Here is a 15,069-nt window from a genome sequence, read left to right on the forward strand (position 1 = left end):
TGGATTATCTCCAGTTACAGGAGTTATTTTCCTATTATATCATCTCATCAAAGATGAAGTCTGGGCATTTACGGGGCTGACTTCCGTCAAAGGCTGGTTTAAGTTATCACTTTACACATGTGTAACATCATTTATCTTCATCTTTGATGAGATGTCATAATTTGACCAAATAATTTAAATAGCTTAATAATAAAAATGAAAATAGTATTTTCTGGCGTTTCTCATGTGTGTGATTATAATCCAGGATTCAGACCTCACATACTAATATAAGAGTTTCTGCTTAGTAAAAGCTTCTTTACATTTCACCAATAGATGTCTCTAGTGAAGTTCTAGTGATTCAAGAACAAGGTTTCTAAATTGGTTCATAAATATATAACTTCCAAGAATTTGAGTAGTGTGGTTGTCAATAATGGGTAGAATTGGTGAATGTTACACGTGTGTAAAGTGATCACCTAAACTAACCTATGACGATCGTCAGCCCCGTAAATGCCCAGACATCTATATTCTTCTTCATCTTTCATGAGATGTCAAAAAATAATAGAACTATTCTACTCTCTCTCCATTTACGACGGAGAGAGATCAACTACTGACTGATCTCTAACCTTAACTGTGAGATGGAAAAATGGAAAAGTACTCACTTGGTTTGACGTGTAATGCATGTAAGAGCCCGGAGGCAGTGGAACAACTTTAGCTATTTCATCACAGTAGTTGGCATTGCATACACAAACGAAGGAACTATGGTTATACTTTCTCTGTAGGCAGGGCATTTCTTGTCCTATAAATATAAACATTCTTTCATTCCTTAACATTTTTCATTTTTGTTAATATTATTACAAAAAACATTGTGCATGTACAATTCTATTAGTTTGCTAATCATTTCAACATAAATATTTATATATTAACATAATTCAAACTAGTTTCACCGTGTCTCTCCAACAAAGAGACTAAGCTCTTGTGGTTGAGGAGCGACTTCTACTCAATGTTCATTGGTTATACCAGGACAGTCACGGTTTTCAGACGAAATCCCAGTTTTTCGGCCAGTTTACTTAACGTTACAAAAACTTATTATTTGTGTAATTTTTTTCTTCTTTTTGTCATATTATTAGTATATTAATACATAATTATTCGTTCGTTCATTTTAAAATCATTTTTTTTTAAAAAGTGGAAGTGTGTTTTCTAGGGATGGGAAGGTTGATAAACATATAGAAAGGAGAGTGAATGGTGCACTGACATCAGTTACAGCAACGAAAAAAAACCTATGACCAAGGCCAAACTGGCAGTATACAATGGAGTCCTGGTTCCAACCCCTAAGTTGTGGGAAAATACCATGTCTTATTGATAAAATAAAAAGAAATACATACCCATACAAAATTTGTTGAAGCATATGAAGGTGATTATTATATTTAATATTATAAAATGTGAATCTTCATAACTTGTCATTTTAGGTTGAAAATTAAACAAGACACGCTAATTTATCAACTAAAACAAAACGAAGTATTAAAATCTACCAAGCCAGCTGCTGGCTCCTTGGTTCAGCTCTAAGTAATTGTTTCATAATAATGTGTAATCTGTCCTTTTCACATATACTAAATAATACAGTGGTCCCCAACCCCCGATTCGCGGATCAAATTAAACGCCCTTGGCCCCGCTAGATGCATGATCACATGTCTTTTCTTTTAAAAGATATCGAGCGCTTCTTCCTAATAACAAAAACTCGCGAACTGGTTAGGCCCATTCATTTACAAACCAGGGGAATCTAGCAAGTCTGTGAAAGAAGAAGATCAATTGATGGAGATTTTAAATGACAGCTACCTTAAAATTACACTTGAGGCAACAATTTCATTAGCGCTCTGGATTAGTCATGGTGCATTATTATGAGATTTCCACTACGGAACTTGAATATCTCTCACCTTTCCGACATCCTCTCTGTACCAAGAAGGCCTTTCTGCTGTGACAGCGAGAAAATCAAACCAATGGAATAATCTGGACACAAGCAACACACATCGGATATCTTTGTCTCCCGGAACCGTCTCGTTGCAAATAAACAAGCTCAGGGTTTTCATTTATTTAGCGTTCTAGTAAGTTTTGACCGGTTCGCTGCCACGAGCGCGTTAACACGTTCTCCAATTCCGTGCTCGCCAGGCCATACAAAATGAGCGCGTCAACACGCTCTTCTTTGAGCTTGTCGCAAGCCAATATCAAATTCAATTGGAATATATGTTCAATAAGAATATGTAGAGACATCTGTTAGGAAGATCAAGAAATAATAAAATGTAACAATTTACCGATGGTATCAAAGTTACAGTCATCTTTCTAAAAGCTTTAACTGATAGTCTTTGATGAAAGGATTTTTTTTCAATTGACTTTAATTTTGAACTATTTTTTTTTATATTCTAGTGCAATACTGTACTAACATTTATTTTAATATTTTTCTAATCTATGTCAACATAAATAAATAAATGAATTAACATATTTATATTCCACTATATTAATAAGTAAAAGTATATTCTGTATCAAGTTGTGACAACCCTGAATATTAAAAAATATATATATTAAATTCTTTGTTTTTCTGAGTGAATGGCAGCTCAAAAGCCACACTGCGTATATATTTGGTAAGTTTTTATAATATCCTTTATATCTGGATACAATTTTTTTATTTTAAGATTTTATATTTGTTATAAAAATCACGGTCTGCTGGGTACGGCCATATAAAAACCTTCCGGCATTGAAAGCGTTAAATCACTTTATATTAATTTTGGTAATTTATAACCGTATTGTAGGCATGTTTAATACTATAAAATTAAAATGATTTAATCAGCACAATTAAAAATATAAACAGTCAAACTCTAACCGATTCGCAGAAGTCAAAAGGTTGGGGACCATTGATCTAATGAACGTAATATACCTTTGGATAGACACTGCTATTAATATTCGGCTCATGCGTAAAGCATCAAATGAAAAACTGTAAGCTGATTATATTTTTAAATACAGAAAATTGATGGATGGTATTTTGGGCAAAGATTTTTTTTATTATTAAATAGAAAAATGAAACGTAAGACCAACTTTTTCTAAGTAACCTGGAAAGTAATTGATAGAAAAATTTGTGGGAAATCACCTTCTTTCTCTTCTCGTTCTTCGTTTTCACAGTTCCGCCTAAGATCTTCGTATCAAATGTGAGCAATTTAAGACGATAAAAAATCAGTATTGTACCAAGGTCATTTCTAACATGTTTATGGTAGATCGTGGGGATATTAATTTGTGCAAATTTACAATCAGAAGTGAACTATCGCTATCAATAATTTTCCAAAAAAACATTCCTATGGTTGATTAACACAAAAACCAAATTTTATGAGAATTCTGTCGCTGGCAGGCCGGCGATTTAAACCATTTTATCCCGTTTCATTTAAATTTAAATTTAATTATTTTATTAAACCATATCCGCTCCCTGAGCAGAACACACGGAGTCCACAAATTGTCTCCAGGCTTTTCCGTCGGCTGCCAGCTCCTATGCATCCTCCCAAGTCTGAAGTTCTGACGAGAACTGCCGACAATTGTCAGCAGTGGTCGTCCTGAGTGGCGCGAACCTGATGCCTTGTAAAAGAGGCAAGCTTGATTAAGGCTCTCAGGAGGCATGCGGATTATATGGCCAAACTAACTGAATCGCCTTTTCTTGACGACAATTATGACCAAGATTTGCTGCGTCCAAGCCCTTTGTGCGTAAAGTACCTACTAAGCAACAAATATCTATCGTATAATATAATATCCAATAGTCATTTAATTACGCAAAAAAATGTAACATAAAACTTAAAATTATACCAATATTATTAACTTGACATCAACCATTTAAAGAAAAAAACACTAGGCTGAATTTGAAGCTGTGTACATTTTAGGGATGTGTTGAAACATTTTCAAGAATAATTATATAAAACTTCGTAAAATTAAACAACTTTGTTTTAATTACTTTTTTTATTATAAGTACACTTTAACCTACCGTTTGATGTTAAATGTTTTAGAATTTAAAAAACCCTGATGATGACAAGGTTCTTGTCGAAACTGGTAGAAAGTAAACTTATAATAAAAAAGTGGTAAAAACGAATTTTAATTTTACAAAGTTTGTAAAATGTGCCACAAAGTTCTGCGAAAAATATTGAGAAATAATTTCGTCAATTAATTCAGCAGTCATTTTGCGGTACTTTATATCCATTTTAAAATTGATTTTTACTTGGTAAATACCACTATTTCCATTATCTTTGCATTCATTTTACCTTTTTTAACCGAAATGGGTTAATAAATAGTGTTATTTATTACGTAAAAATCAAATTAAAAATAAAATACTGATATCTGAAAAAACGTATTTAAATAAATATCCATATTTCATTTTTCTTTTTTTTTCTTTTTTTTTTATATTTCAGGAGCTGAAATAAAAAGCTTTCAGATATTGTTGTGTGGTACTGCTTTATTGGATAAATTACAATATTTTAAAAAATTTGAACATAATAAAATGTTTATGTTTAGGAAGCTGGGTTTTTCGAGAGAATCACCATCGTGGTTGGACCGGGGTTCACGCGGTTTATGACTGACCTCGCAGAGGAATCAAAAGCCGTTGACAAAAAATGTTGCATATCTTCTAATACAGTTCTGTTGCATATCACCAATAGATAACAGTGTGGATAGATCTTTCTGGAACTTTAATTGTAATTTTTCCTTTTTGATTTTCTTGAATTATAACGATCCTTTGATAATTGGTCCTGGAAAATAGATAGATTAATATGTCAGTATCTAAGGATTACGATAAAGTTGTATGATCTGATGCGTATGCTATCGGGTGTGGATTCGGACCACAAGAACAAGAGTGGACACTTGAGAAATCATATATATGTATATATATATATATATATATATTGTATATATATATATATATATATATATATATATATATATATATATATATATATATATATATATATATATATATATATATATATATACATATATATGTATAAACATGAACCAATTTAGAGACATCTATGATGAAAAGAAGCAGAAACTCTTCTACTGGTATGATAGGTAAGAATCCTGAATTATAGTAAATTCACCACATAATAAGTGTAGTATACGTTTAAATGTACTTACGGATTGTAAAATACAACTGTAATTCCGCTATCCGGTCTCAAAAAAGCCACGTGATCGACAGATCCAACCTTATTCTCCGAGTGTACTCTTCTGGATCCTCTCGGTATGAACTTACTGAAGTGGCCGAGGGCATAGAACGAGGGTTGCTTCAAGAACTCGTCATCTTCACCCATTGTTACTACTGGTGAACCAATATGTCGAACATTGGACCATGTTGGTCCGCCATTTATATCTAGAGCCATATTCCAATCTATCCATCCCACGTACCAATGATTTAGGTTCTATATAAAAATAATTTCAGGAAAATATTACTAAATACCTCTTTTTTAAATTGCTTTGAGTTATTCTGTAAATCGTATAATAAAAAAAAAACATTTCGTTCATTGATTCGACAGTCACTTTGTGTTAACGTGTATTTTTTATCTTTTTACTAACGAAGAGTGGTATTTACCAAATAAAATAAAAATAAAAGTGAATATGCACGAACTAAGTAAATACCTCCATAACTCCAGTCATATATAATTCAGCTCTCGTCCATGAACCTAATGCCGACTTGTCCTCCGATCCAAAAAAGTCTAAAATCATACGAAATTTCAATTAACACAGCGTCTTATCAAAGTCAATGTTTCTTGAACATTTTAGACTGTTTTGTTTACATGTTTATATATATATTTATATATATATATATATATATATATATATATATATATATATATATATATATATATATATATATATACATATATATATATATATATATATATATATATATATATATATATATATATATATATATATATATATATATATATATATATATATATATATATATATATATATATATATATATATATATATATATATATATATATATAATTTATATATATATATATATAATATATATATATATATATATATATATATATATATATATATATATATATATATATATATATATATATATATATATATATATATATATATATATATATATATATATATATATATATATATATATATATATATATATATATATATATATATATATATATATTTATACATATATATATATTTTTTTTAAACTAGGCGTTGGTCCTGACGCTGGGACATTACGTTTCTACAAGAAAAAACTTTTCTGTAAATTGCTGTCACCGAAAAACCTTACAATATCGCTGATTGATTAATATGGACGTGGTACTATATTGATAATTAAATCAAAGTGATTGGTCGTACACTCCAGAATGAGATAAGTGCTGAACGGGATTGAAATTGATTTCATATTATTTTTTGACATCTCATCAAAGATGAATAACTAAGTGTAATTGGAGATAATCTAGATTTTGTGAACAAGTATTTGGACACCTTAAAAATATTGAAATTGATTTCGCTAAGGAGTAAAATACACCTTAATATAGCCATTTATAATAACGCTCCAAAAAAGAGTTTGAATTATTGTGCTTCATAATGTAATATGTACATGTAATTTATCAAATGTTAGAAAAATGTATTTATGTACCTAAAATAAAATAATAAATAGTCGCTGTGGGGGGTAGAAGAAGAAGACACTGGCAAGAAGCAACCGATCTTAGGAAATATAAATATAGGGAAGAGTCCTTTATCTAGCAGTGGAAGACGAAGGGCTCATGGAGAAAAAGAAGGTATTTTTAAACATTTTAAGTTTTAATCAGAATCACGATGGCGATTTTAATTATGATGAGTGTTAATACCTAATTTAATGGTGCTAATGACAGGTTAGATTAGTAGCTAGGCTCCCTTCGCGACACGATGATGTCAGTACGAATATGCAGGAATAAATTTATAAAATAAACATTATTTTGAATTAAAATTGCAAGGTGCTATAAAAATACTTACAAAATTACAAAAAAATCATTTTATTCGAATTTTTTATACCATTAGTCAATTATGTAAAAGAATAAATTTACAAATACGTACACAAGACATGTAAAAACATGATCCTCTGTACAAAGTTCACTGGCCTGTAAAATATATGGGAAAATAAGAATATAATTTTAAAAAATCTTTACCGACGCACGACTCAGTTTGAATAAAATATTTTTCAGGAAATCTCTTATGGATACCCTCTATAACTGAAGGTCCGATAAAGGAATCTGCATACCAATGTACCGCAATGCCATCCACGTATTGCATGACGTCTTTATTTGTTGCCATCTGAAATAAATCAATTGAAAAATTTAATCAATCTGATGATAATGACAATTCTACCCATGATTGACAACTATACTACTCAAATTTTTGGAAGTATATATATATATATATATATATATATATATATATATATATATATATATATATATATATATATATATATATATATATATATATATATATATATATATATATATATATATATATATATATATATATATATATATATATATATATATATATATATATATATATATATGTTTATATATAAATATATATATATATATATATATATATTATATATATATATATATATATATATATATATATATATATATATATATATATATATATATATATATATATATATTTATATATATTTATATATATATATATATATATATATATATATATATATATATATATATATATATATATATATATATATGTATATATATATATATATATATATATATATATATACATATAAATATATATATTTCGAAACATTGTACAGGAATTATTTGTATACATATCGTTCACCCCTTTCAACAACGTCGAATATCAAAAATCGTCAATTTTCAATTGTGCGTGTTTTCGGGATGCCCAGAAAATTTACCATATCCAAGCAATATAATATTTACCCACTACAGGGCAGAAAGTGTTGTTTTTGCATTTCGAAGAAAAGGTATTATTTAATTATTTTTTAAATATACTAAATATTTTTCAAATGGAGAAAAAATATTCGGGTTTACCTAAAAAGATCTGTTGTATAATAAAAAAGTTCAATAAGTAGCTTTATACTCATTATAAATACATTTTATCATATTTTTAAACTTTAAAAAACGTTCCCCTGAAAAAACAAGTTTTTTTAATGTATGATGTTGATGAAAGGAGTGAGCGATATGTGCTCTCATTTGGCTTTCTTTTCCATTTAACCAACTTGAGCTGTAGTTACGGTGGTGACCACAGTCAGTTGATAATAAAAAGACGCGACAGATTTACCACATTTAGATACCAAGGAAGCATGTATCTGCTGTCATCAATTGCCAATATTTCTATGTTAGAAAATTCTACGTGATTCTTGATTGTTGGTCCCAAGTTTTCTGCTATCCATTTTCCCTAAAATCAAATAATTAGTAGATGAAAGGATTATTTTTTATTTTATATTTACATTTTTATAATGTAACCAGAGAGATATTATTAACGCTACTAACATGGTCGTTAGGAAACCATCCTAAGGAATTTATAGACGGGAAAAACCCTATCGATGGTTCATTTCCAGTACTGATTGCCCAAATGTTTACGCCATTTTTTTTATATTCTTCGATAAACCTACAAATCAGAAGCTTAATGATTAAAATAAGATAAAGATAAGACAGTGAATGCTGGGAAAAGTGTGAATGGTGCACTGAAATCAATTATAGCAAATAAAAATCAAGCTAAACTAGCAGTGCACAACGGAATCCTGGTTCCAAGTCAAATGTATGGAAGAAAATCATGAAGTTAGCAAAAGGAGGATGAAAACAGACTGAATGCAATCAAAATGCTATCCTGGGATACTCAGACTTCCATCTCCTATCATTGAAAAAAGGTTTCAGATACCGTATGATCCACATATAAAAGCATTAAAATAATTAAAACAACATTATGAGTGTGTCCAAATACTTGTTCACAAAATCTGGATTATCTCCAATTACAGATAATTATTGTCATTGGAGATAATTCAGATTTTGTGAACAAGTATTTAGACACACTCAAAATGTTGTGAATAAATTATCTGGTCAAATTATAAACTTAAATGATAACAATGAAAATGGTATTTTCTGGCGTTTCTCGTGTGTGTGATAATAATCCGGGATTCGGACCTCTCATACTAATATAAGAGTTTCTGCTCAATAAAAAGATTCTTTTCATCTCACCAAAAGATGTGTCTAGTAAAGTTCCAGTGATTCAAGAATAATGGTTCAAATTGATTCATATATCGCTCACTCCTTTCAAGAACATCATAAATCAAAAAACTTGATTATTCAGGAGAACGTTTTTAAAGTTTGAAAATATAATACAATCTATTAAAAAAATATACAAAGCCACTTATTGAACTTTTTACTGTGCAACAGATCTGTTTAGGTAAAACCTGAAGGTTTTTTCTCCATTTGAAAAATATTTAGTATATTAACGAAAAAAAATTAAACAATACATTTTCTTCAAAATGCAAAAACAACCCTTTCTGCCCTGTAGCGGGAATATTTAGTTAAAAATATGCCTCTTTTGCTGGGATATAGTACATTTTCTGGGCATTCCGAAAACATACACAACTAAAAATTGACGATTTTTGATTTATGACGTTCTTGAAAGGAGTGAGCGATATATGGAATTTCCAAGAATTTGAGTCGTGTGGTTGTCAATAATGGGTAGAATTGGTGAATGTAACACGTGTGTTAAACCAGCCTATGACAGTCGTCAGCCCCGTAAATGCCTAGACTTCCATATTCTTCTTCATCTTTGATGAAATGTCAAAAAATAATATGAAAATAATCAAATTTTAATTACTTGACATGATAGTCGGCATACGATTTGTAATACTTCTTAATCAGTAAGGAACGTCCTTTGAGTTTCCCGTTAGTTTTCATCCAACCCGGTGGAGACCAAACTGAAGCCAATATTAGTATTTCATCCGTGGCCATTTCTTGAGCTCGGTTGATTAGTGGAATCTAGAATAAATTAATGTAATAACATATGTTATAACAAAAAATCACCAAATATTTCCGAATTCCTAATTCACAGGTTACTCGTTAGAAGAACTAATCATTTGATTTTCATTTTTTTATTTGGGTATTCGAAACCAAAACTCACTTTGTAATCGAAATCTTCGTAAGAGAGAGAAAAATTGGAAAGTGTCATATCATCAGCTGGTAGCTCGTTATAGGCATATCCACGTGTAGAGAAATCAGTTCCACCAATAGGTACTCTTCCCATATTGTACTCCAATCCTACATCACTAAAGTGAGATCTGAAAGATAATATTATTACAACTTACTTGAGATTTTTTAAATTACCTTAGAGTATCGTTTCATTTTAGTTTGACCAACGCTCACGGAGCAATACAGGTCCATACGAGATGTAAGAAGATCGTCTAGCTTTGAGCTAAGACTTGTGACTGGGAACAGGACTATCTAAGATAATTATAATAATTCCACTGGAGTAACCACATCAAATCAGGAAACGTGGATTTCTAATGAAATCACCTGTTACAAAAATTTAATTGATGTATTTTTATTGAAAATATGATATTATTATCTATCTTTTGGTGGATTTGCTCTTAATTTACCTGACAAAATTTTCCTGCGTCGGTTTACTCAAGGTATGCAGATTTACACCCACCGTATCAGTAAAGGAAGCCCCGAATCCTTTAATAGTCTGGTAGGCAATATTCCTGTTGATTTTTATTACGTCAGTACCTGAAATAACCAACATAACCGTATACTCGTATCACAGATAGTAAACCCATAACTGATGTCTTTTTGTTAACATGGGATTTGTAAAACAGAAACTAAGTTTAAAAATGTATATAAGCATTTAGAGTCCCTTCTTATATCGCTCACTCTTTTCAAGAAGGTCATAAATCGAAAATCGTCAATTTTCAGTTATGCATGTTTTTGGAATGCCCAGAAAATGTACTATATCCCAGAAAAAGCGGCATATTTTTAACTTAATATTTACCCGCTACAGGGCAGAAAGTGTTGTTTTTGCATTTTGAAGAAAAGGTTTGTTTAATTCTTTTTTTTATATTTTTCATATTTTTCAAATGGAGAAAAAACATTCAGGTTCAACCTTAAAAGACCTGTTGCACAATAAAAAGTTCAATGAGTGGCTTAAATTTTTTTTTATATTGAATTTTTTTTTAACTTTATGAACGTTCCCCTTAAAATCAAGTTTTTTGATTTATGACGTTCTTGAAAGGAGTGAGCGATATGTTACATATAACCGTTAGCCTCCAAATATAGAGGAAGCATTTTAATGGAAATTATGCGATAAATTTTACTGAATCATATTAAAATAATTGTATTAGTGAATTGACAGGCGCCATGTCGTAGTTGGGAAGTCATTCTACCCGCAACCCGCAAAAACCTCAGTTTTAGAGGCTTGTCTGCAGTAGGGTTGTAAGGATAGGGAAGGTAGATGTGAAATGTTCATCACAAAACACCCAGACCAATTAATTTTTAATTTTTTTTTATTCATTTAATATAGTTACATTTTTATTTATAATATAATACATTTGAATCATTTATACATATGAATAACTTTTATATTTCGATTCGCTGTGCCTCTCCATAAAAGAGACTGTGCTCTTGTGCTTGGAGAGGGACTTACACTCGTAGTTTAATGTTATATAATAAAAGATATAATAGTTTTTTGTATATTTTATCAAGATTTAAATGTATAGAACTTTAATTTTTTCCTTAAGTATTTTTAAATCATCATTTTTTTTTATTTCTTTAGGGAGTTTATTGAAATGTTAATATTTATTTCATTTATTTTGCAATTGGCGGGAATCGAGCCCGCAACGCCAGTTTCGCAGTCGAGCGTCTTCCCACTACACCGCAGCGCCTGCTTTATTAACATACCCCTTTAAACGGATACAATATACTCACTTTGTTGAAAAAACGAATGTAAAAAAAAACTTGTAGTTTTAACGGGTTCCATAAATCCTAAAGACTTTTGAAAACGGAGATTTTTCTGAAAAAAATGCAAAACAAAATATTTAATCAATAATATAAACACTATTCCTGGTTAAAGGGTTATGTGATTGTGTGACATTCATACATTATTCATTAAACTTTATTATAATTTAACGACGCGTTGTTTTAGATAAACGTTATTGAATAATTTTCCTGAAGAAAAAAACTTCAATAAGAAGGACCAACAACCTGAGGACGAGAAGTCTATAAAGTTGATAGGTTGAGATGTAGCCAGGAAGAAAAAGCCACGTCTTAAGAATAAACATGATTCAATAAAAAAATATCTGCAAAAAAAGATATCTCAAAAGTGTAAAAACTTGAAACTGAATAAAATGTTTCGAAGATACAAAGGCATATCGTAGTCGTACAGAAGAAAGTGACCAACTACCAAAACGTAAAATGTTCAGGAGGGCCATTTAAGTCATATTTGCTTGGCAATAAAATAAACATCAATGCATTAAGTCATTTTTACCAAGTCAATATGTTATACTTCCAAGTTTAAAATCCTTTGGGATTTTTTCAGGGCAATATTAAGCTAGTCCGATATCAAATAGTCAATGATTGCGTTTTTGTTAAACAATGCTCTTGGTCACTTTCTCCTGTATGATATATGAAAATAAGCAAATATAAATATTATAATTATTGTATGAAGATATAGCGATCTGGCAACAGAACTGTTGCAGAGAGTCAACAGTGCCAGATTCCCATGGAGTAGTGTAGGACTGAGGATGGAGAGAGATCGTCTACTGACTGATCTCTAACCTTAACTGAGAGATGGAAAATTTTAAAAGTACTCACTTGGTTTGACGTGTAATGCATGTAGGAGCCTGAAGGCAGTGGAACAACTTTAGCTGTTTCATCACAGTAGTTAGCATTGCATACACAAACGAAGGAACTATGGTTATACTTTCTCTGTAAGCAGGGCTTGTCTTGTCCTATAAACATTTTTTTTTTTACTAATTTAATGTTTTTACAAAACATATTACATTTTTATTAATTTGCTATATATTTCAACATTATAATTATTATTTTTAAATAATTCATACTAATTCCGTTAGGTCTTTCGAACAAAGGGACTAATCTCTTGTGCTTGGGAGAGACATAAACTCAATGTTTATTGTTTTTACTTAGGCTTGCCAGAAGTCCCGGATTTCAGACACTATCCCGGTGTCCCGGCCGGTTTTCTTTACGTCCCGATAAAGAAAATCTTAAAATAATTAACTAAGAAGGATTACATGGGTTAATTATTTAATTTTTGCATTTGTCATTAATTTCACAGTACTGAAAGTTGGGAGAATTTCAATCTCCCAATTGAACACTTCAGAAATCTGGCAAGCTTATTTATACTAATGAATCATATAATCGTGGTCAGGTTGGGAGTCGTAACAATCGGCGGGTATGTATGAGGAGATGCATGAACGTGGAAGAGGCAAAGAACGTTTGCAAAGACAGAGTGGTGTGGCGTTCTATTCTAGTTTTTTTTTAGAATTATATAATAATTTCATATCTTTGCATTTTTTTAATGATTTTTTTCTTCATCTTTTTCTCTTTTCTTAAACATTTTAGTACAAAAACAGAGCTCTGTTTTATAAATGAATATAATAGATATTTTTTGGAGGAATAAAATAACTTTGTTTTTTGTTCCACTCACTTTTATCATTAAAACCAACTAGTTTCGGCAACAATCTGTTTGTTGTACAACTGTTTTTTCATAATAAAATAAACCCTGAAGAGGTTGTCACCAAAATTAACTGGTTTTAATGATAAAAGTAAGTGGATCAAAAAACAAAGTTACTTTATTTCTCGAAGTAATATATTACAGTAATCCACAAAGTTAGTACTTTTAATATTCAAAATAGAATATATTACAGAAAATCGTGACGCAAAATCAGATGTTTTGTACAAAATTGTTATCATCATACATAACATTTTATCACTTTTTTTACCTATCCCAATTTATATTGGTTTGGTCCCGGTCAACCATCAACATCAAAAGCAAAACTGATATAGAGATAACGTTTTGCTTGGCATTTGATGGGATCAAAAAGGAACTGCGTATTCGATAGATTAAGAAACCTGGGGAAACAGTTACATCTGACTGCTAACGACAACAACTTGTCAATCTGAATCGAGCTTTGAGAGAAAAATATAGTTTAGAAAACCGACATGGCCTCTTTAAATTACCATTTGTTTCCTTTTATGCAACATGAGTTGTCAGAACAGCCCTCATGTAAATCAAGTGAAATTTTATTTTCTAGCGATGAAAATATTGGTAAAGATAAGGAAAGCCTAGGTGCATGGTGCACTCAATTCAGTTAAAACAAATAAAAACCTGAAAGCCAAATTGGCAGTACATAATGGAGTCCTGGTTCTAACCTTTTAAAATACATTAAATACATACCCATACAACATGTGTTGAGGAATGTGAAAGCCATTATTATATTAAATATCACATAATATGTATCTTTATAACTTGTCATTTTATATTGAAAATTAAACTAGATACTATTACTTATCAACTGAAACAAAACAAAATATTTAATAAATAAAAACTGAAGAAACTATCATTTTATATGTTTATATCAATAAAGTATTTTAGTTTCTAGAAAAAAATCTACCAAGCCAGATGGCTGACTCCTTGTGTCCTATTCACAGATACTATGTAATGCAGTGGTCACCAACCCCCGGTTCGCGGATCAACCGAAACGCCCCGCTAGATGGATGATCACCTACATTTGCTTTTAAAAGAGTTCGAGCGTTACTTCCCAACCACAAAAACTCACGAATTTGTAAGAAATGGATCCGCGGCTCATTCGTCTACAAACCAGGGGAATCTAGTGAGTCTGTGCAAGAAGAAGATCAATTTATGGATATTATAATGACAGCTTCCTTAAAACTACACATGAGACAACAATTTCACCAGTGCTCTGGATTAGAGTCATGGCGGATTACCATGAGATATCCACTACGGAACTTGAATATCTCCTACCATTTCCGACATCCTCTC

The 15,069-nt window shown here is 30.4% G+C and overlaps 1 protein-coding gene across 1 annotated transcript; it reads right to left on the reverse strand.

The window, feature by feature from the left end:
• Positions 1-4,436: 4,436 nt before the first annotated feature.
• On the reverse strand, positions 4,437-14,731 carry LOC148302733 (lysosomal acid glucosylceramidase-like). Its single transcript, XM_088271059.1, has 12 exons — positions 14,464-14,731; positions 12,861-12,997; positions 11,976-12,060; positions 10,652-10,781; positions 10,177-10,333; positions 9,874-10,034; positions 8,538-8,655; positions 8,326-8,442; positions 7,179-7,323; positions 5,632-5,708; positions 5,134-5,414; positions 4,437-4,748 (listed from the first exon to the last, which is right to left on the reverse strand). Exons 1-12 carry the CDS (start codon positions 14,540-14,542, stop codon positions 4,649-4,651), a joined length of 1,587 nt encoding a protein of 528 aa, XP_088127185.1. The 5' UTR covers positions 14,543-14,731; the 3' UTR covers positions 4,437-4,648.
• Positions 14,732-15,069: the final 338 nt, after the last annotated feature.

The sequence above is a fragment of the Brachycentrus maculatus genome, unplaced genomic scaffold (genome assembly GCF_059751285.1).
Source record: "Brachycentrus maculatus isolate JH-2025_06_01 unplaced genomic scaffold, ASM5975128v1 h1tg000419l, whole genome shotgun sequence".
Lineage (NCBI taxonomy): Eukaryota > Metazoa > Arthropoda > Insecta > Trichoptera > Brachycentridae > Brachycentrus > Brachycentrus maculatus.